Source organism: Fistularia commersonii, chromosome 10 (assembly GCF_037954325.1).
Source record: "Fistularia commersonii isolate RoL2024-O1a breed Wild chromosome 10, RoL_Fcom_v1.0, whole genome shotgun sequence".
NCBI lineage: Eukaryota > Metazoa > Chordata > Actinopteri > Syngnathiformes > Fistulariidae > Fistularia > Fistularia commersonii.
The window spans coordinates 13,072,322-13,098,945 of NC_141293.1; the positions used below are offsets into that span (position 1 = coordinate 13,072,322).

Consider the following 26,624-nt stretch of genomic DNA (forward strand, 5'->3'; position numbering starts at 1 on the left):
GAAATTAACTGTTCACCCGCTCATTCACATGTCTGGACAATTCTGGGTCTCTGATGAACCTCCTGCATGCAGAACATGGAGACTCCGCAGAGATCGACCCCCTGTGGGAATCCAACCGGGATCTTCTCGCTGTGAGGCGGAGGTGCTCACCCTTCCTGCTAATGGTTAATACATTAATAACCCAAAGATCCTCCAATCCAGCTGCTACGCTTACATCCCAAATTCCACTTCTGCCCACGGCCTCTAGGAGCCTGCAGCGGCGGGGGAAAATTTCAATGCATGCGAGAGGGGCCAACTGGTGTTTCATGATGCGAAGGCCAACCATCCATCTAAGAACCCTGGACCTGGACAGTCTGCTGCGTCCGTCCGGCATCCATCTTTGCTGTTTAGTCTCCAATCTATTACACATGCACACACACACACACACACACACACACGTCAAGTAAACAGAAATAAACAGCGAGGGGCCGGAGTCTGGCGGCGAGGCTCTGTTGTTCCACTTATTAGAATAACACGGTAATTGGAAATTTTTAGTGGGTAACGGGAACCACATGTCAGACGGTTAATTGGTCTTGAAAGATAAGTGCCCGTGGCCTCGGGAGGGAAAATCATTTTGGCCTGACGTGCGGATTCTGCTGAGTTTTAGAAGAAAAAAGAAAAAAATAAACCCGCCGTGATCCGAACCAGGTTGGGCATGAAATCCCGGAGTGGGAATGTTTATCTAAAATTAGACACGGCTCCAGGGGCCGAGGCGCCGCCGAGGCTCCGCAATGACCAGACCCTTGCCAGGATGGAGGAGCGCGGCAGTTGCAAGGGGCTCGGAGGGGCCATCCTGGGCCTCGCCAGAGGGAGATGGGGTGTAAGGTTCTGAGCGGAACACCTGAGAGCAGACGTCCTGATGCTCCAAAGCAGCAAAAGGTGTCAAAGATGGTGGAGCTCAGAGCCGGAGGTGAAGATGTGGGGGTTCTTCTTTGGGAGCGAGGAGGATGGAGAGGATCGGGAGTGAGTCCATCAGAGGGACAGCACATCTTAGATGTTCTGGAGAACAAATTCTGACTGAGATGAATTGGACAGTGAAGATCCCGGTACAAGGACGCTGAGGTTGGAACCGCCAGGGAGGAGGACTCGAGGAAGTCCAGCGTGGAGATTCATGGATGGAGGGACAAAGGACAGGAAGTTAGCTTGTGTGAGAGGAGAGGATTAGATGGAGGCAGATGATTGGCTGCTGCTTAGAAGGAGGTAGATGATCGGCTGTGGTGACTCCTGAAGGGAACAACTCGAAGGAAAAGGAGAAGATCAGCAGCTCCGGAAAAGCACTGGAATGGACTATCTAACGGAGAAGGTCCTGGTCCAAAACAAGCAGATGGACAGTGGCCTTTGATATTCCTTACAGATACAGATTTGAAATTTGGACCTCCAAGCTCCTCTTCATATAAACGCTTGGCTGATGGATTAGTCTGGAGGTCCTCTTTGAGGTGGAGCGAACACTGAGATATTATCGTAAGTCCTCCTTGAAGATGAACAAGAGGACTGGGGAGGAGGTGATAAGGCCTCCTTTTAATCAAATCCTCTTTCTCTTTGAATGTGTTTCCATGAAGCCTTGTCTTCTCCGGGTCCAGACGTTCCTCCAACTCAGAAAAGCCACATTGTCGAGGAACCCAGTCCTTGGGAATTGCGCAAGTGCAAAACCCTTCCAGATAGCCCCTTTCTCACCGGTCAAATGTTTTGCCTCTCAGGAACAAGTCAGTTTCTACATGCATTCAGGTCCTAGAATCATCCTAGCTCCTTCTTTGAGGTGGCGTTTTTCACAGTTCCGCAGGTGCTTGGTGGGACTCGTAAGCCACGACCATTACCAGGTAGTTCTTGTGGACCATAGAGCGCAACTTTTAAAAACTATCCTGGTCACTACTCAGATGTTTTCTTGCGACAAAATGGACGGAACCAGCAAGGAATGGAGTTACAAAGAGGTCCAAGCTCTTCTGGCCTGCTACGCCCCAGAGGGGATTGCAAGGCTCACAGTAGAACATCTACATTTTTGCCAGAATAACTGTGCAGTTACCTAACAGGGGTCTTCACACAGTGAAGGGGTGCAGGTAGAAGATAAAAACACTCCAAGCCATCTGATAGTCCATGGTTTTTGTTCCCACAGAGCAGATCATGGATGTTCCTCGACTTGGCTCTCCATGTTGTCCGTGACTCTTCTTCTTCTCCAGTGTTTTTTTGTTTTTATTGTGAAGCTTATGGTCTACATCGCAGATGTTCAACTGTGGTGCCTTGCTACCTTGTGGGAAAACAACACTAGAAGGTTCCCTTGGAGGAAACTGGCTCCTGGAACCAGATCTTGCCAGTTCTCAGAACTGCTCTGTCTGAAAGGCGTCTTTTGTGCAGTATATTCATTTATTTTCATTTTTTGCTCTGAACTTCCAAGGCGCAAAAGGAAATCATCCATGACGGACGCGTCGGCCGACAGGTCGTCCGTTCCCGCCAGTGCCCCCCTGGACCGGGGACCGCCAAGAGAGGAGTCCTGCCAGCGCCTCCAGGCATTAGAACGGGATCAGAGAGCGGGGCCACTCTGCTTGGTCCGTTTATCCTGCAGAAATAGCAAAAAAAAAAAAAAAAAAAAACACAGGATCCTGCCAATGTTTCCTCCGGGTCGGGATGGATTTCTCAATCTGGACGGAGTGTTTTCAAACACGCGAGAGAAAGGGATCGCATTGATGGCTGTAACCGTATTTTAATAGGTTGACTGATTGATTTATTGCACTCCATTGTCAGGCAGGCTGGATGTTTTTAGTTTGGTGTTTTGTTGCTGTGGTCCACTCCGATCGCAACAAAAGCAAACAAGGCGAAACCCCGAGCTAAGTAAAACATTACAACCGCGGAAGACAATAATCGGGGCCCTTCAAAGAGGTCCCAGTCTGGGACCGAGCTCCGCGCCTAATGGGATTGACGGGTTTACAAAAGACCGCTTCGTTGGAACCCTAACCCGAGAATCTCCCATGTCTACGGGCCGGCTCGGTAACAATGCCGCTGGCATTGAGTCGTTCACTCGCGGTTGATGGCGAGGGATTCCTTGGGGGGCCGGCGAGCGATTCTGGATTTGTCTCGACAAGTTTTTGGACTTTTGAGCGCTGGACAAACATTTGCGCTGTGCAAGGACATGATGATGGGAGATATGAAAACAATCAGAAGACAATCCGAGGCCGCAGGGAATGAAAATGGAGAACAGCAATGTCAAAGCACAACTGCAAACGGTTGGTTGTTTTTTTTTTTCTTTTTTCAATCAGGGAAACTGCAGATTAACTGTAGCGAATAAAACAAAGTTAGCATGTGGATGTTTTAAAGAAAATTAACAAATTAATAAATTAATTTGCCCATTATCTATACTACTTATCCTGCATTCAAGGTCGCTGTCATTGGGCTAAAGTTGGGGTTCACCCTGGACCAGTTGATCACAGGGCTACCCTCTCATTCCCCTGGCAATTTAAGGTCTCCAATGAATCACCTGCATGTGGACTGTGGGAGGAACCTAGAGAACCCTGAGGAACATGGAAACTCCACCCAGAAAGGCCCCCTGTGGGAATCCAACCAGAGACCTTCTTCCTGCAGCAATACATGGACTTCCAGCACACACAGCAAATGGAGGTAAATGGTCTCCACTTCTGTAGTGCTTCTAGATACAGAGGTAGAACGTATGTTGTGATATGAAAGTAGCTCAAAAATCAAAAGTCACATGGTAGTCGCTTCAGATGGAGAGGATCAAGAACGAGTTCCATCAGACTCCAAATGTTCTGGAGGTAATGGTCAAGACTGAGATGGTTTGGAAGGATGGAGAAGATTCTGGTTGAAGGATGCTGAGGTTGGAGGCCGAGGGGAAGACCAGAGAGGTTTATGGATGGAGCGAAAGGGGACAGGAAGTTAGAGGATGCAGAGGAGATGTTTTGATGGAGACCGGCAGATCCAAGGATGATCCTACACGTGACCGATTTCCAGTTTTTGGTATTTGATATTTTCCCAGCTGAGCCCCTAACACGAATATCACGCACCACGAATAAACACATCTCGCAATCAGATCTGGCCAAGCAGAAGGTCCTTTCAGTTCCTCGCCGCCATGAAAAAACCTGGCAAGGACCACAGAAGCTCCAGAAACCCTGATGGAGGAACGTCAGTGGAAGTGTTTTTTGTTATATTTCTCACAAGAGTTGCAAGACTCCTGAATCGAACCAACTCAAGTATTATAAATCACGTTTGGAACCCCTTTCAATGGGGTACCGAACTACCAAGCTGCGCCTTCTGCACCCTCTGGACTCCTGTACTTCTTGCACCTTCTTGCCTCCTGCACCTCCTACACCTTCTGCGCCTTCTGGCCTCCTGCATCTTCTGTACCTTCTGCACTTTCTGCACTTTCTTGCCTTGCCTTGCCTTCTGGCCTCCTGCATCTTCTGTACCTTCTGCACTTTCTGCACTTTCTTGCCTTGCCTTCTGGCCTTGTGCACCTCCCGCACCTTCTGTGCCTCCTGCACCTCTGCACCTTTTTCACTTTCTGGCCTCCTGTAACTTTTGCACCTTTTTGCCTCCTGTACAATCTGCACCTTCCTGCCTCCTGCACCCTCTTCACCTCCTGGCCTCCTGCCTTATCTTCACCAACTTGACTGACAGGGGAATCCAATGCATTTTTCAGGTGAATTCTTGCCATGGAAAATTCCCTCTATCAAAAACCCTCACCATGGGTGTTTCCCCCTCTGTCTGGGCATGCTTCCAGATGCCTCACACACACACACACACACACACACACACACATACGGGCGCTGTCGGTTTTCAGCTCCTTGGATTAGATTCACAAGGTGGCATGGGGACAAAGGTATCTCTTCCGCTACTTCCTCCGCTCACCCTTTCATCTCCGCCTCAGCCTCCGTGAATGGGATCATCATGGGTTTTTCTTCAAAACACCGGAAAAAAAAAATCTAGGAAAAAAACAAGCTCGTCGCCGGCTACCCGAGCACCGACGGGAATGGCTTCAATCAGCCAACACCGACCCAAAATTTGCATCCGGGCAGGCCGATTCCAGTGCCGGATGACGAGATCCGGAAGGCTCTGAAGGATTTGGAGGGAGTTTAAAGGAAGATGGACATTGGGATCACATGATTCCGGATGCGCGGCACCCGCCCCGCTACCCCTGCAGGGTGGTGAATTTGAGTTTTTAAAGGGCCTCGGCTCAGATCCGCCGCAAAAGGCAGGACGTCAGGTGCGTTCACAGATGAACAGAGAATACGGTCACGATGGGAGATTCATTCTGTTGGCTGAGATATACGAGGGAAACGCGGTGAATCCGCTGCAGCCTCAACGCTCACAGACACATTCCCTTGTTTATGATCACAATATAAACCTCCGGTGGGAGTGTATGTGTGTGTGTGTGTGTGTGTGTGTGTGTGTGTGTGTGTGTGTGTGTGTGTGTGTGTGTCCTTCAGGGCTGATGATTCACATTTAAAGAGGACGCCTAATCTTGATCGACAGCTGTGATGTGCACACAAGCATGAAGATCCCCATTTTATTTCGCAAACATCTGGTGCTTGTTGCACAGAGCTTTCACCGGCAGCCCTGCGGTGTGTCATTGCTTGTGTGTGTGTGAGTGTGTATTGTTGTTGTTGACAGAGGCTGCAGATGGAGCCAATGCTAGCCGCCTGCAGTCTTTGCAGAGACGCCGGGGCAAGACGGCGTTTTGCGCAGTTCGTGCGTTTCAAGGCGTCGAACTGACCGGTTCAAGGTCAGCAGGCTGGAGAAGACAGAAATGCAACCCGACCTGTGATCCGATTACCCCTCCAGGCTGAGGGACTCAGGGAAAGGCAGCAGATGCTGTACATCGAAGTCTGAACGAAAATTCCGAAGGATGTATGTCAGATACCCTCCATCTCGTGGGAATTTTTCACAGTTTCAGCCGAGATACAGGCGAATTTTTCGCGGCGGCGACTTTTTCTTGACAAAGTGAAATGAAAAACGGTGGAAACGCTTTATGACAAGTCTTGATTCTCCCTTAACACCTGGGTTTGAAGGGAGAACCAGCAGCTAAAGGGCGGTATGACATGTTTCACCGGCAGCCATGATGTAGTTCTACACGCTTTTTGGCGACGTGGGCTGATGGCGCCATGGGAATCCGGCAGGGGCGGGAGGACAGAAGAGACGGGGTTTGAAGGGAGGACGACGAAGACGGGTAGGAGGAGGTCAGCACTCTTCGCTGAACACTCGATTCATCAAGTATACTCCCACGCTTCCATTCGGAGGGGGGGCAGGCATCTGGTCTCCAGAGAGCAGTGGAGGAGGGTTGGGTGTCATGGACTCCACCCACAGGGGTCGAGCGTCCTCTACCAGGCCACCCAGGTGGGACTCGCATTGTAAAAGTTTGCTAAAAGGCGCCTATTTGCAATCCACTATCGCACACGTACCATTTCCAGGACTCCTGCTGCCTTCCGCAGGGCGCCGGCAAGACTCTTGGCCGACTCTGATCCATCGGTGACCAGGCAGGCAGAGCGGGACAGCTTCTCTGAGGAGGAGGAGAAGTGGCGTCACTTTAAAAAGCACTTAGTATTGGCACGTAGCATTTGCATTTTCATAACAATATATGAAGCTTGGCAGTGCTAAATTTCTTCGTGCGACCAATCGTACCAACAATATAAGATAAGCATTAGCGTTAGCTTCCATGAGGTGAAAGAGCCCCTGTTATTAGCTTAGCATTGCCACTCTTGGAGTTATATGGGTCTTCTCTCCTGACGGGAAAAACGTTTCCCCAAAAGGACTGGACTATGTTCAGAAGCCTGTCAAGGTTGTCGTTCAAGCAGAGCCAGAAGGAGTTGAAATATCGGCGCCATGGACGCAGGCAGGTCAAACATGCAGACGCACGACGTCATTCCGATGTTTGCACGGCAAACCGTCTACCGGTAGGCTTGGCGGCGACGGGGCGAGTGAATGTGCTAGCAAGCCGAGGGGTGGGCGAACGCGTGTGTGATTTAACGTGTTGTAAAGCGACCAGAGTGGTCGTTAAGACGAGGAAATGTGCGGCGATGTTCCATCTCTAAGTCTTTTTACGGCCCTCACCGCGGCCCGGGATCCAGTAAAACCAATTTCAAACACAAATCTTTCAAATAATCCCCTCCAGTCCAGACTCCCTTCGGAAAATCAGCAATTTGACTGCGGCAGGTTTTCGGCAATCTGCCCGGCCGGAGCCGGGTCTTGGGCGCAGGCCTCAGATTTAATAGAATAAAATGAAAAGCGGGGGATGTCAGCGCCGCATCCTGCCGCTGCAGCTTCTCCTCTTCCTCTAAAAGTTAGTTCTGGCATCGCTGCAGGTCAGAGGCTACAAGGGCAGCCGCCCTCTGCTCAATTGAGGAGAGGTCAAATCCCTTCTGTTTCTTGGTGAAGCACCACTTTAGCTCATAATTTTGTTCTATTCAACAGCCCATAGTTTCTCTCTGTTGGCATCTATAGGCATCTTTTTAACCACTGCTACCTGCCTGAAAACCAACCAGTCACATTGGCACTGTAGGCACTTTTCGCAGTTCCCAGAACCTTCTCTGAACTAGGCCATTTCTTGGTGCATTGGGACAGCGGAGATACCAGGGACCGTGAACCTCAGATTTTAGAATCATTGAAGCTCCACCTCCAATGCAGGGTCTTTTTACAGTTCCACATGAACACGTAGGCGCTTGGTGATTGGGTGAACTCATAAGCCACGCCCATCACCAGATTCTTCTCGTGGCCTGCGGAGCGGCATTTTTAAAAAACTATCATGGTCACCTCTCAGATGTTTTCTTGCAACAAAATAGACAGAAACAAAGACAGATGGAGCGACAAAGACGTCGAAGCTCTTCTGGTCTGCTGGGCCATGGAGGGGTTTCCAGGGTTCGCAGAGGAACATCTACATTTTGGCCAGAGCAAGTGCAGTGTTAGCTAATGGCTAATGGGGTTCTTCACACAGCGAAAGCAATGCAGGAAGAAGGTAAAAACACTTAAATCCATCTGATAGTCCATGGTTATTATTACCCTCATGCAGAACATGCACATTCTTCAACATGGCTTTCAATGTTATCGCCCTCTCCTTCATGGTGGTTGTTTTTGAGTGTGGAGCCCAAGGTGCACGTCGCAGATGCTTAGGTCACATCAGTAATGATCGTGGTCTCTCACTGCCTGTGGGAATGCAAAACTAAAATATTCCCCAACCAAATTTGAGTTCTTGTAGTGGGTGTTGTGGATGCTGCCGCTTCTATACGCAGCAAAAACTGGATTGCGGCGCTCACAGCGCCCCCTAGTGGCCAGAAGCTTTCTGGGTGCGTCTACTGCATGGATTGATGTCACATTCTTTGGAACACAAGGAGGATAATCTTGGTAATTTCCCGAAGGTAGTGGGGAAAGGGTAAAATAACCTGAAAGTAGAAGTACGGCTATATATAATATATAGCATATAAACATTGAAGGTTGCTGACAAGAAGCGGCCATCTTGTCTGATTTACACGCTACATTTTGAACTCGTAAATCTCCCTTCTGAAGTTTTGTCTTGGGAAAATAATCGGGCGAACACATACATAGCAAGCGGCATGCACATGGAGGCCCACACACACACATTCATACACTCTAACACACACACACACACACAGACAAGCCAAAGCCAGAGTGAAAAGGCCCCTGACAGTTTCTCATATTGACAGATGTTGAGAACTTTCTTCGCTGGCGTCTCGTCTGCGGAACACAATGAGTTCATTCAGCCCCGGAATAATCGACGTCTGATGTCATCATCAAACAGGTAACTGTTGGTCCAGGTGCCAGCAGGGGTGAAATATTGAGATGTGTTTATTCCCACTGATTTGTGACAGTCTCTCTTGTCCCGACTCGCTCTGTGCCGCAACGTAGACGGCTACACGGAGCTACAAAGCGCCGTTCCGGTCGGGCCGCGGCGCGATTCAGCCACCTCAAAGAGACAAAACCCAGCTAATATTTGAGGGAGTTCCGATCAAAGACGAGCAGCGGTGTCTCTCCATCACGTCCGCTTGGTGGAAACGCCCTCGAGCAAATACAAGAAAAAAAAAAAAAGGAGAAAGATCATTACTCACCTTTGACGATGGACTCGGCGGCGGCCAGGTCCCGTCGGTAGGTTACCTGAGGGGGCGACAAAGTATCAGTTACTGTAAATAATTTTCAAACCACATCTCAAACACAGCACCATGAAAACTCAGGTTGTATCTCATTCTGGTATTTAGTTTAGTACAGAAATAAAGCAACCAAGACTCCATTCTGTTTGTTTTTGCTAAGTACGTTAGAACTCCGCTGAACCCTTCTATTTAATGCTCTTCTCCAGGGTCGGGGATGAGATCCTGACCTAAGTGGAGGACTTAAAGTATGTCAAGGTCTTGTTCGGGAGTGAAGGAAAATGGAGCAGGTGATCGGTGCAGCAGTCGACAGTGATGAAGACTGCATAGGCCCGTCGTGGTGAAGAAGGATCTCCATGATCTCAGTGGATCTACCTTCACACCCCCAACTCTGGTCACCAGCTGGGAGAAGTGACCCAAAGAACCAGATAATGGATGTAGGTGGCCAAATGACTTTCCTCCGCAGGGTAGACAAGCTCTCCCTCAGAGCTGGGGTGAGGAGCTCAGCCATCCAAGGGGGGCCTGGTTCTCCACATCCAGAGGAGCAAGATGAGAGGGTTTGCGCTTCTGGTCAGAATGCCTCCTGGACAGCTCCTTGGTGAGGTGTTCTTGGTCCCCTCCCGCTGGGACATGCCTGGGACACGCTGGAGGAACTATGTCTTTAGGGTGTCCTGGATATGCCTCAGGATTCCCCAATTGGCCATAGAAAGGGAAGTCTGGTTATCGCTGCTTTGGCTCGTACCCCAAAGAACCTGGGGCTGGATGGCCTTCTGAACTTTCCTTAAACTGTGGCCCAGAGGACTTTTCCAGGACTTAACCGCTCTCAGACCCGAAAGACACTTGTGGCACTGCAGTCCAAGTTGGGGCCAGTCAATGTGCTTGTTGTGATGGTCTCTGTGCATGCGTGTGTCCTGCAAAGTATCAGCAATGGAAAATACCAATCTTCAACTGAAATTATAAGCGCCAGGGACTGGGGCACCTGGATCTGGTTCAGGCCTTGACGTATTTCTTCTGCAGCTTCACCCAGAGTGGAACTTTTTTTGTACTAGGAACCTCGGACGGAGAGAGCATACATGGCCGCCGCGCAACAGTTGTGTTCCTTTTTGCTCTTCCTCCACTCGTGACAAGCTGGCGAGCTCGGGATACTAAATCACGACGAGGGCTAGGAGTCTGCACCACAGTGGAAATATAGGGCCTGGGGTGAAGTGGGGGAGAGGGGCCGTCCAATATTTTATTGTTTCCTCTTGCCAGCATCCCTTCCCCCAGGAATGCTCCTCACGCCCCTACGATAAATCAGCGGCGGGCACGCAGCGGTGCCCGCCAGTGTGTACCGTCACCATACCCACTCCAAACCCAAACCAGAAGCCTGGCAACTCTCACCTTCCACAGGGTTGGCGGCCCCTCCACCAGCCTGGCGCTGGTGCCGCAGTACTGCAGGGCCAGATGGAGACACTCGGTGCCAAACTCCAAGTCGGACTCAGTGCACTGGGGAAGGGAACAGGACAGAGTGAGGGCCGGAGGGGCACTGACATGTAGCTTCACAGACCTGCGGACAGATAATCCAACGCATTTTATGACAGCCAAAATTCTGGGGTCTATATATGGGGATCTACTTTATGAATGGAACATCTCCAAGACTTGTCTAACAGATAGAAAAAGAAAATGCTAATAGTAACAGTCAAGCGTTTCACAGACCCGGTTGGCTGAGGACTTGGATTTCTGTCTTGCCAAAAGAACTTTTACAAAGAATGTTGCATTGACGTCAGTCTGTGTTAAACGCCTCGAGCTGGCGGCGCCACCTCATGAGGACGTCCATCGGTCTTGGTCAGGGAATAAAATGGCATTTAAACTAAGTGCTATTTTCATGACCTCCCTTCCAATATGGCCGACAAATGAGGCACTTTTGGTCAAGTACCTTTGCACCTACCTTTGCTTCGCTTTTTTTTTACACTTAAGGCAATCTCTGGCCTGACAAGCTAGACGGACATTTATTCGGGGACAAAAAAAATGAGCTAGCATTGACAAAGTCAAATCTACAAGGTGGTTGTGAATATGTTATTAACATTAGCCACGCAGGCACGCTCTGTCTGTGGGTGGAACATTAATAAAAGGAAACTCCCAAGTCTTTTATTTTTGATGAAAATGGCGAAAGACAAGACAGACAAAGTACGTCGGCGCACATCCTGACTGCATGGAAAGTTCCCATCCTGTCGCTGGACTTCTGGAACCATCCAGAGCTTTGGTGAATTCAACGTTCTGCCCCCGCGGAGAGACTGGGGCGCAGGAAGTTCATGACTATGCTGGCAGATGGGGGCAGAAGAGCCACACTACTGATCCCTGGATTGCAAGGAAAGTAAAGTTGAGGGTCGAGAGTCAGTTTGCCTTTAAGAAGCAGCAGAATGTGGGATCTTCTGGATTCAGCATTCACGGTGTGGAGTTCAAATATCGTGAAGACGTCAAAGCGAGATCATCTTCACGCCACCTGAAGTGAATGGAACGGCAACCAGACAGATGACTGTTGAGCAGCGGTATGCTTTGTTGGGATTGGTCTTCTGCTGGCGCTCCCATTCAGGAGATTCATCCCAGCACCTCCTTCGAAACGCTGGAATTCACGGCGGACATTTTTTTTTCTTTACTACCAACTGATATTTCACCGCTGCGTCTCGCCATGGCGGGCCCTTTCATTCGCCGGGATCACAGGGGGCGTTTGTGGCGAAGGAAAACAGACTCCTTGCAGACACCACATTTTTCAGCAGGTACTTCAGAGGAAGCTGTTTTCTTTGGCTGATGGATGACGGGCTCTGGAGCAACAGCCCTACGAAGATGTTCCCATGTGTTTCCAGGACATGGGCTGATGCTACGCTAGCGTTTGTTCCCGGACTTGTTTTTCGCGGTAAAGCGGCTTGATCTGGTCGGGGATTTTCGGGGGGGGGCTTTCATTCCGACTTCCTCATAATTCCCATTACGAGGCGTTCACGGCTCGGAGCTGACAGCGCCGACTTCGCCCGCAGGATCTTATTTGAATTGGCAGTCGGTGGGGGAGGAGGCAGGGGTTCCGCGGAGGTCGTCGATCGCTTACATCACCTGCCGCCTGTGAGCCAGATATCCAGAAACACACAGCAGTGCAGTATAAAGCAATGAGCCAGTGAAGGGTCATTTACTTCCACCTCCTTTAAAGCAGACGTTCTCGGCCCTTGTTTGTTCTGGCACTTTGTTTTCCGCGCTCGTCCGCCAGCACACGTGGTTGTGTTTTATCGGATGTGAACGCAGCACCTTCAAGTTTGATGCCTTTATCAACTTTTTTTTTTTTTTTGTTCTTTTCATTTTTAAAAACAACTCCATTGCTCTCCAGTCAAAAATCCAGTTATTCCAAATATCGGGAGTTGACGGTTTGTGGGGGTGAAATGGAGCCGGGCTGCCTCAGGATATCTATGTTTTTCTGGCGGCAGTGGTCAGAGCTTCCGCCTCAGCGCCAGAGGGTCCGTGGTTCGATTCCGCAATGGGATCTTTTTTTGTTTGGACTCTCCTTTTTCTCCCTGTCTTTACGTGGGTTTCCTCCTCCAGTTCTCTGGTGTCCTCCCACGTGCAGTAGATTCATTGGAGACCCTAAACTGTCCAGATGTATTGAATGACAGAGTGAATGATTGCATGGGTCTTCATGAACTGTGGATGAAAGAGTGAATTGTTGTGTCTATGAAATATGAATAGTGTATCTGTAAAACGGTAAAATGAATGGGTGAATTTTATTTTGTCTCCATACTAAGTGTGAATGAAAGAGTGATTGGTTTCTATGACATGTGCACGGGTCTATGTCTCTATAAGAAGGTTGAATGAATGAGTGAATGTTTGTGTGTTTCTATATGACGTAAGTGAATGAGTGAATGGTTGTATTTCACTACATGAAATGTGAATGAGAGGTTGAATGGTTGTAAGTCTACATAATGGGAGAAGGGTTGAAAGTCTCCACATGACATGTAAATGACAGGGTGAATGGTTGCATACCTCTATACACGATGGGATTTGCCAGTTTTAGAGGCTCTGACAAGGAGAAAGCGAAAAACGTTGACTCCTTGAAAATCTTCCTGGGCATTTCAGTTGATTTTCAAGGCACGTGGGTTCTCTAGGACACAAAGAACCTGCTCTTTTCTTGTAAGATTATTTGTTTGTCTTCCTCAAACTATGGACCATCAATCCAGGAAGTTCTCCATCTTTATAAATCAGGAAGCGAACATCAGACAGCCAAGAGCCAACACCAAAAGTGAGACGCAGCTCTGAGAGCCTCCCAAATAACAATAAATCAATAATGCAAACATTAAATATGAAGGATAAATGGCAAAAGGTGGAAAGTTACACCGGTTGGTGTCAAAAGTCCAATGTGGTCTGACGAACGGGAAAAAGTCGTCACAAATATCCACGTCAACTTGTTTCCAGCCGACGTTTTTATTTTGAAGCCCTGTATCAGATCGGGATCGCTGTTGAGGTCTGGCTCTCATGGCACCCGTCTGGGATTACAGCTGAAAAAAAGGAATGGCAGGAGATATATGCTCCATGTCTTGGGGTAACTTGACCTTTAGCGTTGCCTCCCGGTACAAAGGACCTCGGCGGGGCTGAGATTGGGTGTCAGCCCCCCTCTCCCTTTGTCTCCGCGGCCCCTGGTTCCTCCAGCCTCAATGGATGTCAAGCTCCTCATGCTGTGAGGCGCTGGGAGATTTTTCACCTGACAGACACCTTACACTTTCTCTTCTTCTCAAAGGTGGAGGAGAAGGAGGAGGAGGAGGACGGGGGGCTACAAACCCGCCACATAACAAAGTCTACCTTTTGTACCGCCCAACTTCAGTCTGGCTTCATGTCTGCGGCGCTTTGAGAATAATTGAGGTGACGAGTCGCCACTGTCGATGTAACCATCGGGCTCTGAGATGGCGGGTTCAAAGTTTGCTAGCTCGTCACCAAAATGCCGCTCTGGGCCGAGTCTTGTGGTCGACATCGACCACTGCTGTCCATGAAGTGGCATTAAAAGAAAGAGTCGGACGCGGAGACCACCACTACCAGATAGGTCAGAGAAACTTATGGGAAAACACAAACGAGGTGGGGATCATCTGTGAGGGCATCATCTGTGAGAAGGCAGCAGACATTTACAGGGATTTGGTGCAGCAGACAGCAGGAACGTAAAGGGAAGTGTCTTCAGAAGAGGCAATCAAAGGTGGTCGGGGACGGTTTGATTGTTTTAAAAAGAGGAGCGGCAACGTTGCTAAATTAGCTGTAAAGTGTAGCAAAGTGTGCAAGTTACATTTAGCAGCACATTGTAGCATTAAGTGTGTAGCCAGTAAGTAAAGTTGAGGTTAAGCGATAGAGCACCAAATGAAACTCAATAGCTTTTCAATTCATTTCATTTGGGAAATTTAATTTGATATACGAGCAAATGGAGTTACCAAATCAGTCATGGAGCTAATTCAACTCCTAAGCCGGGGTATTATTGTAGTTCCACCGCAGAACACGGGAAAACACGTCTCAATCGTGAAGCAGCAGCAGAACAGCCTTCGGTAAGCGAAGCACATTAGTAAGGGCACGCAGAGAGTGGTGGAAGAGCAACCTTGAAGACCTCCAACGTTCACGCAGTAAAGCTCAGAAAGTTGTGGATGCCGTTTTCATTTCTTACAATGGCACCAACTGAACCGCGGAGGTTAAAGACGGCAGCCTGGCCGGGCGGACCCGAGTCTTACCCTTTGATAGGCCCGAAGGATGACGTCGTAGGCAAAACCCTGCGGCATCTCGCTGGCTCGGTACTTGGCCCGCTCCAGGGAGTGGTCAAGGAAGCCCTCCGACGTGGCAGCAATCACCGTGGAAACCAGAGGTCGGACGGCCCCCGCCGCCTATATGCAGGGGTGGACAGAGGAAACACTCAATTCCAAACGAGAGGAACAACAGAAAGCCTTCCAGACAAAACGTCTCTCTGGACGCCGTCATTCACGGCGGTGATGGAGATGTTCCTCATCATCATAACAAAATAAAGCGGGACGACAAGATATATATATGAATAAATGGATGAGGGCGGCTCAGTGACGATATCTCTCTATTCACACGTCGTGTGTGAATGAGAGGGTGAATGGTTGTATGTCTCTGCATGTGGCCCGGTGATTGGCTGGCGGCCTGTCCTGGGTGAACCCAGCCTCTCGACCAATGACAGCTGGGATAGGCTCCCCTGCGACCCTGAGTGCAGGACAAGCGGTACAGATAATTCATGCACGCTTGCAAGTGGCTGCGCCAGTGGCGGCCACTGTGCGGCGCTGTCCTCCTGCACGCCACGTCGTTTAAAGACATTTCCGAAATAACGCGAAAACATTTGCGAATCCACTCAGGAGGCGTCCCCTGATGCTTCGCCACGGCTGAGTGGAAACGGCTGACGGGAGGACAAATGCTTTGGGAGCGAGAGGAAGAACCCCCCCCCCCCCCCCCCCCCCGCCTTTCCCAGCTTTAATCCCGAAAAGCTTATTAATCTGGAGCTGCGTGCCAGATACAAGTCAGCGTTCTGTTTTTCGACATCCCGCGACGAGATCCTTCTCCGCTTCTGGAGAAGCAATTAAAAGACAACTCAAGGCATCCTCAGGAGACGTGGCGTCCAATTAGCTCTCTTCAGCAGGTCTCAGAGCACAGGGGAGAGGGCGATCACTCGTTTCATTGGCTGCTTTGCATGCCAATCAGTACCAGGAAGCGACAGCGCTGAGGGCTGCTATCTGTGGCTTCACCACTGGGCGCTGCTAGAACGTACACAACACTGGCCCTTTAACACACCTCTCACGGTGATCCGCGTGTTTTAACTAAATCCTTGAATCTACGGCAGTCATTCTTTCTTCCTTGGATCATACATTTTTTTTGAGATATTGTGAAGATATATTCAGCATTTCGTGGCCGGACAGTAGGGGGATAAATTCTGGAGAAATTATGGCACTCCATCTGGACTCAACTGGGTTTAAATGGCATTCTATTACTTCCTTGAAAGTCCTAAAAGTGAGTGGGATCTGCCTCGCCATGATTTTACCAAACACTGACAATGGAGGACACGGCGGTGGTGATGGACTCGTTGCTCCACCTGTGGCTTCTCTTCACGCAAAGTAAGAGAAGACCGCCAGGGGAGGTTACATGCCAGCAGCCATGCTAACATGTGGCTCAGTGACGACACTCTCTGGCCAATCAGCAGTCCTGCTAGCATGTAGCCACTTCTGGCTCTCTTCTCATCAAGCAAAGCAAGAAGAGGAGAGCCAGGGAAGGCTACATGCTAGAAGACATGCTGACATGTGGCTCAGTGATGACACTCTCTGGCCAATCGGCAGCCGGCAGTCTGCTGGCGTCACGTTTCAGTACCGGCTCAATTCATTTGGAGCCTCACCAAAGCAGGTGCTACAAAAGTACAGGGTACCAGGTACTTTCCCTGATGGACGCCCACAGAGACAACAGTGGAGTGTTGTTGCCTGCACAGTGGGCTTTACCGGCTCAGCCACTAAGGGGGGGCCATTGAGCCCCCGGGAGCCAATCCACATTGTTGCAGCTCCAAAGCCCCTCCATGTGTTCCTGACAAAAATATTCTCTAATTTCAATATTTTCTGAGCTTGGACAAACTTTGTTTATTAGACTTCTACACCATGCCTTTGTTATGGACACGTTGTTGAAATCACGACTGTCTGCTGGACCATGTTTTTTCTGGAAACGACCAAAGAGAGTCTCCTTTCGTTCCATCGGTCATGTTTTCTTCTTTCAAAATAAAACACAGCTGGAAATCCAACACGTGGCTTTAAGTTGTCAATATTTTCTTTTCTTTCTGCTTGAACTTTAAAGAAACATTTCTTTCCAAAGTGAAATGTCTGACAGAGCGTCGCTGATGTCAAACACGTCACGCGCAACCCGGGTGATGTGTTCAATGTCAGTCCAACAGCTGTGCCCTCCGTCACTTGTCAAACACAGTTACTGAAGGAACTCACTGAAAATTCATTCATTCATTCATTGTCTGTAATGCTTATCGGTCTTCTTTGGAGGTGGTGACCTGTCAATCACAAAGCGTCATATGGAGAGAGATTCACTCTCTCATTCACACCTACGGAACAATTTAGTGTCTTCAGTGAACCTTCTGGAGAACCTGAAAAGAACACAGACTGGAGAACATTGAGAACCCAGACTGGAGAACATTGAGAGAAGCCAGTCAATGAACATGCTGACTGGTTTCAAAAGATGGAGGGGAAGACGGAAAACCTGGCAGGGGAACAGGGAGAGAACCCAGGCAGAAGACCATGGAGGTTCCACACAAGGAGAGGCCATGCAAGAAGGGTAGAACATGGAGGTTCAACACAGAAAGAGTCCATGCAGGAACAAGGTAAACATAGAGAACCTCTTAGACTAAACCCATGCAGTAAGAGGGAAAACATGAAGAACCAATTGAAGAACCAATCATATAGAACCCATGTAAGCAGGATGGAACTTGAAGGTCCCTCACAAAGAGAGGGACCTCCATGTTCTCCAAATTGTTCCATGCAGGAACAGGGAAAACACGGAGAACCTCTAAAGAGAGAAAAATAATCCAAACTGAAACTCTCACTGACTCCGTGCTCCTTGGCAGCCATGGCGATCTTCTGCAGAAAATCCTCCTCCACAAACGGCCGCACCGCATCGTGGATGATGACCACCTCCGGCCTCACAGCCTTCCCCCCTGCCTCCTCATCCAGGGCCAGGACCCCGTTGCAGATGGAGCGGTGGCGGGTGGCACCGCCGGGCACCACTCGAACCTTCGCGTGGCGGAAGCGCCTGACGATGCCCATCATCAGGTCGATGTTTTCCTTGGCGACGGCCACCACGACACTCTGGATCCATGGCACCCTGAAACGAGAAGACCAGCCGCCTCCAGTTGAGACGTTAAGACACTGGAGCATCCAATCGGAGGGTTGGTGGTTCGATCTCCTCCTGTCAAAAGCACCCTTGAACACTACACTGAGCCGTAAGTTTCTTCCAATGGTCTGATCAGGGCCTTGCTGAGTGTGTGAATACGTTCTGGTGTCTTTGAAATCGCAAGGTGTCAAACTGCTCTAGAAGTGGAGATCATTTGTCTCCAATTGGTCCGGTGTCTCGATGACATGTTTGTATGTCTCTATATGGCATTTGAATGACAGCATGAATGGTTGTTTGTCTCTTTAAAATGGTGTGTGAATGAATGATTGTTTTTTTTTCTCTACATGACCTGTGAATGAGTGTGTAAATGATTGTATGTCTCTATATGAGTGAATGAATGGATGTCTCATGTGAATGAGTGAGTGAATGGTTCTTCGTCTATATGACCCAAATGAAAGAGTGAATGGTTTTATGTCTCTAGATGTGAGAATGAGTGAAAGTCAATCTGTCTTGTGTTCATAAAGATGTTAGACCTCAATCACTTTGAACAGCCTTGGATTTTGTTGAAAAGAACTTGAAAAAAGGTTTTCTTTTGAGGGATCTTTTTTTTTTTTTTTTCCACACACACTTAGGAGGAAAACAATTATAGAAGAGAGCTACCTAGTCCAAGGTTAAGTTTTCATACACTGCTGCTCTCTCACTCGAGAGGAGGGATTTACAGCCAACCTGGATGCAGGACGCCTTGGTGTTTGTGCAACCGGGGCTGAGGAGGCAACCCATCCATCGCGAGCCAGAGCTCCACCACCTCCCGCCACCCGGCGAGCCACAAATCTGCGCGTGGGGGTTTGTGGGTGGGTAGATGCGTTTAACTTGGGTTCTTTTACAGCGAGCACAGATGAGGTTTCTCCTGTCCAGGAGGCAAAGCAGAGAACACGGCGGCACTGGAATCTTCAAGCATCCAGCAAGTTTTGGGTTTTATGCTTGTTTTTTTTCTTTAAAGCAGAAACAGGGCTTATCAGGCTGGCGCTGTGTCCAAGTTCTGTGTTTGCAAATCCAAGGGTGGATGTTTCCCGCTCACTGCTGGCGCAGTCCGAGAACCTTTAGCCTAATTACTCCCATTTACGTCAAAGCAAGTAATTCATTCGTATCCAGAAGCCTGGTTCGATTCCCCTCATTCTGTCAATACCCGGGATTCAAATTTTGGAAGAGTAAATTGAATAACTCTGATTTGGCTTTCATGATTGACCAGTAAAGGGGCGGAAGAGTCTGGAAATAGGTGAATAGCTGTATCTTTCTGATCACTATAGATCAAGGCGTCAAGATAGTCGTGGGGCTGCAAGAAAAACGAAGTGGCCACGTCTGTCTACGCGTGTGATGCTTTTGTTTTCTGGCTTCCTTCTTTTTCCAGGGATATTTTTCCCCAAATCCTGAGATTACCTGCAGACTATGGAAGACGGACTGTGTTGTAAGGGGGAATCCTGCGAACTCTGACCCCTTTTCAATCCTTTCTAGGCGATGTCTTGCTCCTTTTGTACTCGTTCGTCTCCATTTTCAGAGAATTATCTTTCATTCTTTATTGTGCTCTGTCCCCCCCCCACGCTGAGAAAAACGACTTAGCTAGGAAACTTTGAGCGGGGAAAAAAGGCTTCACCCTTCAGACGATGAGGAACTGCAACTTTGCACATCTGTTACTGTTTTGTCCGGAAAAACAAACTGAAATTACATCTTGTAAATATGTAGATTTATTACCCCGTGCTCCTCACAGCTTATTTTTCATCACTTTTCTTAGTTCTGTGACACAATTACTCTAATTTCACCCAACGGATACACTCATGTTATTAGCTTATTTATGTTTGTTTACGTTTCCCTGAAGACGCTACCAAACACTAAAAACACGACGGGGGTGCTAATTGGTTAATTGGTATCGGCTGAGTGGTCGCTAATCACAGGGTGCACCCACAGGTGAAGAGGAAAACACCCCCACGCGTCTCCAACTTATGGACTCGTCCAGTCCCCGAAGCTCGCTGGCCCGGATGTACCCCTACCTCTCGAAAGCCTGGATGGTGTAGCTGATTAGTGGTCGGCCCAGCAGCCGGCAGAACTGCTTCGGCGTCGGCAGCCCGGTTCTCTCCCCGGTGCCGCCGGCCGGGAGCACCACGGACACCGGGAAGCCCACGCCGCAGTTCGCCGGCGCCCGATATCCCCTCGCGGCCTCGCGTTCCGGGAGAGCGCCGGGGCTCGCTGGCTCGCTGGCACCGCGTCGTACGTTGGCGTCGTCCCCCTCCATCTGTCCGCGGCCCGTTGGCGTGGGGGGCGGGGGGTCGCTCACACAAATCCCGTTACCGTAAAATCGCGTTACCGTAAAGTCCCGTTAAAAGTGACGCGAGCCGGTAACGTGTGTGATTAATCAAGGCGCCGTCAATGACACGATCGTGGCGGTGCACTTCCGCTTTACACCTTCACAATAAAATACACTTCCCCACCTGTTTGTTATTGACATTGTTTTGGAATGTCCGGGGAAAATAAAGAAATAAGCCACCTCAGGCTGATAAATCAACCAAGGTTTTACAAAACGAGGAATAAAAATATGTAACAGTAATACAAAAAGGAGGGAAGACACCACAAAACTATTGGAAATACAACACTGTACCTGGGAATTACTTGTTTTGAAACGGTAGTTAATAGGAACGCTACAAAAACGTAAAAAATCACGGAGAGTTTAACTCATAATAAATAAGGAACGGAATAAAGTAAATATAAGTTAAAGATGTATCGTGAACAGGAAAAATACATTAAAGAGCAGATTCTGTAAGTCCCGGCAATATAATCAAAACAATAAAAATCATGTGTTAGTATTTTATGAGCAAGGTCTTTACTGATAATCCGATCGTCATCACCCTTGATTTCATTTGCTCAGACAGTGATTGGAACCCTCCAGAAAGATGTATGTGATTATTCGAGTTTTAGTCTAAACTGATCATTTTCGGTGTGAACACGGTAAATAACTGCAACTTGACGCTTTTTGGACAGCCGCTGCTCCAGGTCACTGCAGGCCCTGATCCCGCCCGGCGGTCCGCGGCGGCAGGTCTCGCGTGATTTCATTTCCAATTGGGAATTAATCATCTCGTCCGACATAAAGTTATTGATTCCATATGGCGTATTCAAATAGTCTCAGGAGAAGGAAAGAAAAATGGAATTATAGAATTACTTTTTTTTTAAAATATACGTCATTTTGACAATAAATCAAGGACACTTTATACAAGCTGCAATCTATTTAGATAGGAAATACATTATTACACATTGTCAAGGAATGTTAAAATATGCGTGGTTCATATATTTTTAAAATTATCTATAACACACAATTATAGTTTCAAGGCATTAGGAAATTAAGCATAAGAAAGAAACTGGTCAAATTTCAAATTAATATTTTCCTTAAATTATCAAAATACCATTCTGAGTCCACAAGTCAGCTTCATCTGATGACAGACTGTAACAAAGAAAGAGCAAAGTGACAATGGCTGGTTTCCTGTGTTCCCGTTTCAAACGACATGGCGAAGAAACGAGCGGCCGTTTCCCGTCCGGGCCCCACTGACAACAACACGCGTGATCATAAAGTGATTATTTATTTTGTATGAAGTTGTTACAAAGCTCCTCCAGACTTCGCCTCGGTGTCGCACAAGCGCAATACGTCGCCACGGAGAATATATTACATCATAGCTCATAAATCTTGGTGAGATATAATACACATGGTCATACTTGAAGCAAAAAAACATAAAGGCAGGTGAAAATTTGACATATTTACAAAGTATTTACACAAGATATTTGAAGGGGGCGGGGATATTAGACGCTGTTATGAAATTGGCCGAGGGAAAGCAAGATTAGGAGGGGATCGTGGCAGTGGGGCCAAGACCCCCACCCTCCACCCCCACCCAGCTCAGTTCACATTATCTTTAATCACAAGGATTAAAATGTCAAAAATTGTAAAAAAAAAAAATAAAATAAAATAATAAAAAGTCAACATGGCGCCCCCTCAGAGTTTCTGTCACAGTGAGGAACCAGCTTCACGGAGATCAATTCGTAATCCCTCCGAGGCGCACACACACACACACACACACACACACACACACACACACACGACTGTGGCAGGTTTATTGGCACGGTTGTGGGGGGGGTTCAGAGTCTCTTCTGGCGCCGGCTTCCTCTCAGGGTTCGGCATCGTGCCAGTTCTCGCTCAGCCGGCTCTTCGCGAGCCTCCTTTTCCCCTTGGACTTGTGCAGAAGCTGCGGCGGCGACAGGTCCACCCCCTCGGACTTGTGGCTCGACTCGTTGTGCTGCCTCGAGTATCTCTTGCACTTGCAGGACGTCACCACGGTGATCTTGTAGGTCCTGGTGCTGCCATCCTGGCACTGCAGCTGGATGCGCTGCGTCCGGGTTTTGTCGTTGACGCAACGCCACTCCTGGTTTCCGGCGTTAGCACCACGACGGCCCCAGAACCTCTTCCCGTAGGCACCGCCGATCCAGTTCTGGAGCATTTGAGCTGGAAGACACTCGCCGGCGCAGACAAGCTCCTTGATGGGGTTGATGCTGGTGCAGTGGCCGTCTGAGATGTACTTTGTAGACCTTAGCTCCCTGCAGCCGATCTGGCTCCGCTCTGCAGGAAGAGAGATGGAGGTCAGAATCATGATCCCGCTGAATTTTACGATCGGCTTATATTTGAACATTCAGCAGCCGAGGTCGGCTGAAGGTCCCATCAGGGAGTCTGCAAACCTAGAGGTTGCAAATTCAAGCCCCAAGCATTCCCGGGACCCCGGGTCCAAATACGACCATGTGACCTACTATGCTAACACACACACACACACACACACACACACACACACACACACACACACACACACACACACACACACACACACACAAGCACGAACACACAGACACACACACACACACAAAGTTGATGCTAGCACTAGCAACTAGTCCCGCTCTGCGATTGTTAGCAGGAGGATGTGCATCTTCATCAGTACCTCAGAGAAAGCAGGATTGAAAACCTTTATCTGGCTGCTGGAGTTTGTTTTTGTTGGTTTTCTTCATGTGTTTAAGTTTTCAGAGCAAGTTAGCTAACTACTAGCTCCTGTATCTAGAAGCTAACCTTCTAGCTGATTGTCAGAACTCATCTGAAAACAATTTCATCTGTCAATCCTTGGAACCTAAAATCCAAATGTATGAATAAAAGCAATATTTACAGAATTTTGTGTCAAGGATACATCTAGAAATTCTTTAAAATTTGATTCCATCACAGTACTACTTCCATACTAACATCTGAGTCAATCAGTTTTTTTTCCTCCAAATGAAAGTATTATTCAAATCATATATATCTTTTTGATTGTACATTTGTGATGGAATCACTTTCATTGTTAAATACTGTTTTTTTAAGTATAAATCAGACAAGTATTAATTCCCAGAGAAAGGGGAATACTATAAATTATATTGAAACTAAATAGATAAATAGTAGAAATCTGTATTAAACAAGAAAAAGCCACAGTGTTTCACAAAAGACATTTGTTTTATTAAAAGAGTAGAGTAAAAACAAAGAATAACTTCTCTTGAATTTAAGGCAATTGTTTCCTGTTGGGATTCTGTTGTTGTGCCAAAACTTCTCGACACAGGCAATATATCATTATTATAACACTCTTATATCATAATCAAAACCACAATCCTAATTACATCATGACTTTATTCAAATAAAATACAGTTTCATTCATGATGCAACGAATGAAACATTGCATCGGTGCACCACCTTCACGACAGGCAGAGGCGCCTGAGTAGAACCTGACCTTCAGCGAACAGCCAAGGTACGATTATTGATCAGTGATAGATTTGACCAGATGTGAAAGAGCAAATCATGCAACTGCCTTTACAAATCCAAGGGTTTTCCACAGAGGCACAGACGGGAGGATTACCTCCGCGCTACATGCGCTGCCGGTACCAGGCCCCCTCCCTCCTCGCGCCCCCTATCCTCAGAGTAACCTGAGCTACGCTCTATTCATCACATCATACGCTCCAGAGACAATGGCCGCCAGCGTGGCAGTGGGTTGAATGCCTCCCACTCCTTGCCACGGTGCTCATGTCTTAGCCACAACAGGACACCGATCTGTGGTCCGACAGTGTTTGCGCCCGGCCTGGTGTGTGTGCGTGGAAGCGCAGGAGTGGATCTATGTGACCACTGTGGCACCTGGTTGCGCTGCAAACTATAGGGTGCAAGAAATAATGTGAGACACCAGGCCAACAGCCTCCGCCAGGCATCAAGCTTGAATGAAATCATCAGCCCTATGACAGAGGGTAGGTTATTTTGTTGCCATGGTTACTTAAATCATCATCCAAAGTCGGTGGGACTGTTGATAATTCCTTCAATTTCCCAAGTCACGTGGCAAGCATGCTTTACAACCAAGATTTTTTTGTGATTTTAGTTTTTTTTTTGTTGCCGTAGTTACCAAGAGACCAACACACATTCTTTTTTTTTTTTATGCAAAGCATTTTTATGCAAGCCAGCCTGACATTTGTCAGATTTGATAAAAATTCCAAAAGAAATTTCTATAATCATCCCGATGAATACATCATCCCGTCATTGCCATCGAAGCCCATCAAATTATGAATTATTGACAAGGCTGGAGGAAAAAAAACAAAAAAATGAAATCCCATTTACACAAATCTGCAGACATGACGTTATTAGTGCATTCGCACAAATATATACAGTGACATCTGCTTTTCATTTGAGATCCCTGTATGACCTTTTCAACTTCCTGTTAACCGAATCACCTATAATTTGCCGGCTGCTTTGAATCTGAGTCTTTCCCGACTTATCATCCAAATCCCGGATCTTATTCCCGGCCAAATACTGGAAATGATATCTTGTCGTGATGAAACGTGAGATCTACACCCACCATCTCCCCCTCCACCCCCTCTTCCTCCACTTTTAATTCCAAACATTACAAACAGCCGCTCAGCCCTTATTCGAGAACTTTGTGGAAAAGACCGAGATCTGCACATGATTTCAAACCACTGTGTGTGTGTGTGTGTGTGTGTGTGTGTGTGTGTGTGTGTGTGTTTACTCGGTGGGGTAATGTTCCTCCAGGTCACTCATGCATCACAAAACAAACCCAAAAGTATTTTTCTCTCCGAAAAGATTCTGTTGTCACTGGGTGGCGGACCTGTAGCGTGTCACATGACCCCACAACAATCCAATGATCAATAAACAAATCCATAGATTCTGCAGTTTTGTTACGCTGCAGTTTTGTTACGACAACATGCATGAGTATACACACACATGTATATATACATTTATATACATATATATATATATATATATACATACACACACAGACAAATAGACAGATAGTGTGTCTACATATAATGAAAAATGCATGGTTGATAAGTCAGAATTTCTTTCTTTTATTCTTTATTCAAATCAATTACCACCAAGTAAATAATTGTTTTAGAGGCGTTTGTTATTTTTTTGAGCAAAACTTGAAAGGGGTTTTAATGCTCTTTGAAATCATACATCATGTTTAAATATTTTTGCATGAATGTAAATATAGATAGATAGGTGTGTGTGTGTGTGTGTGTGTGTGTGTGTGTGTGTGTGTGCGCACCCGCGTGTAATGGGAATTTCATCATTGGCAGGTCATCATTTCTTTCTTTTTATCTCTATTTGTTGTCAATTAAAATGAAAAAAAAAAACGTTTTTAAAAAATATTGTTCATATATTACTTTATAAAATATACGTTATTAAATGGAAAAATAAAGGGCTTTTTATGCTCTTTGAAATCATACAGCATTATTTTGCATAAATATATAGATATACATATATAGGGAGAGAGATAGAGAGGGACTCTTTATGCAGTTTGAAATCATACAGCAATAATTTGCACAAATATACAAATAGAGATATACATATGTAGCGAGAGACAGATTATGAAAAATGTATAACACACACACACACACACACACACACACACACACACACACACACACACAGAAATATATATTATAATGATTAAAAAAATTACATGTTTCAGATTAAACATATTTTTTTTAACTTGCATAGGATATAAACAATCCGAGATTAATAAAATGAATAAAACCCAGATTATTGGCGCGAGCGATCGACTTCCGGTAGTTTCAACCGGAAGTATCGGTATCTCCATCCCCCTCGTCTCTCACCTGCTCGCTCGTGCGCCGCGTTTCCCGCGTCCGCCGCGTGTCTCCTGCCGCCGGCGCGCGCGCGATTCAGCGACACGTCTCCGCGGGGTTCCTGCGCATGCGCAGCGGCCGCGGCCGTGGCCGTCGGCGGTGGGAAAAGAAGCTCCGTGGCGTCGTTTTTCAACGAATGGCAACTCCTGAGGAGCGCGCACAGGAAGAGGAGTGCGCTCAGGTGCATGGTCGTGAAAAAGGAGGAAGAAGAGGAAGCATGTAGTTCCAGGCGGAAAGAGACTGATGCGCCACGGAGGGAACCAGTGGGGCTTTTATAGATCCGGGCCGCCTCCCGGACTGGCACCCGCTCAGGTGTGTCCGCGACGGCGCGCCGCTCTGATTGGTCGCGCCCCGGGGAAGAGGCCACGCCCA

The 26,624-nt window shown here is 47.7% G+C and overlaps 2 protein-coding genes across 4 annotated transcripts in view; both read right to left on the minus strand.

Moving 5' to 3' along the window:
• Positions 1–20,373, minus strand: part of crppa (CDP-L-ribitol pyrophosphorylase A) — a 52,904-nt gene extending 32,531 nt beyond the window's left edge. For all 3 annotated transcript variants that reach the window (XM_086153807.1, XM_086153809.1, XM_086153808.1), the window contains exons 1-6: positions 20,051–20,373; positions 17,723–17,996; positions 14,855–15,004; positions 10,515–10,619; positions 9,099–9,144; positions 6,441–6,538 (exon numbers count right to left, since the gene is read on the minus strand). In XM_086153807.1, the coding sequence (XP_086009933.1) occupies positions 6,441–6,538; positions 9,099–9,144; positions 10,515–10,619; positions 14,855–15,004; positions 17,723–17,996; positions 20,051–20,292 (915 nt within the window). In that variant the 5' untranslated portion in view covers positions 20,293–20,373. The remainder of the gene's footprint in view (positions 1–6,440; positions 6,539–9,098; positions 9,145–10,514; positions 10,620–14,854; positions 15,005–17,722; positions 17,997–20,050) is intronic.
• A 945-nt stretch (positions 20,374–21,318) lies between these two features.
• Positions 21,319–26,505, minus strand: sostdc1a (sclerostin domain containing 1a). The gene is made up of 2 exons (XM_086154390.1): positions 26,223–26,505; positions 21,319–22,656 (listed from the first exon to the last, which is right to left on the minus strand). The coding sequence occupies exons 1-2, from the start codon at positions 26,437–26,439 to the stop codon at positions 22,208–22,210; spliced, it is 666 nt and encodes a 221-aa protein (XP_086010516.1). The 5' UTR covers positions 26,440–26,505; the 3' UTR covers positions 21,319–22,207.
• Positions 26,506–26,624: the final 119 nt, after the last annotated feature.

Bases quoted from the DNA above. Each gene is read 5' to 3' on its own strand.
- sostdc1a (XM_086154390.1), bottom strand. From the start codon at position 26,439: ATGCACCTGAGCGCACTCCTCTTCCTGTGCGCGCTCCTCAGGAGTTGC. The intron at 22,657-26,222 runs GTGAGAGACGAG...CTCTTCCTGCAG, and splicing joins CGCGGCGCACGAGCGAGCAG to AGCGGAGCCAGATCGGCTGC.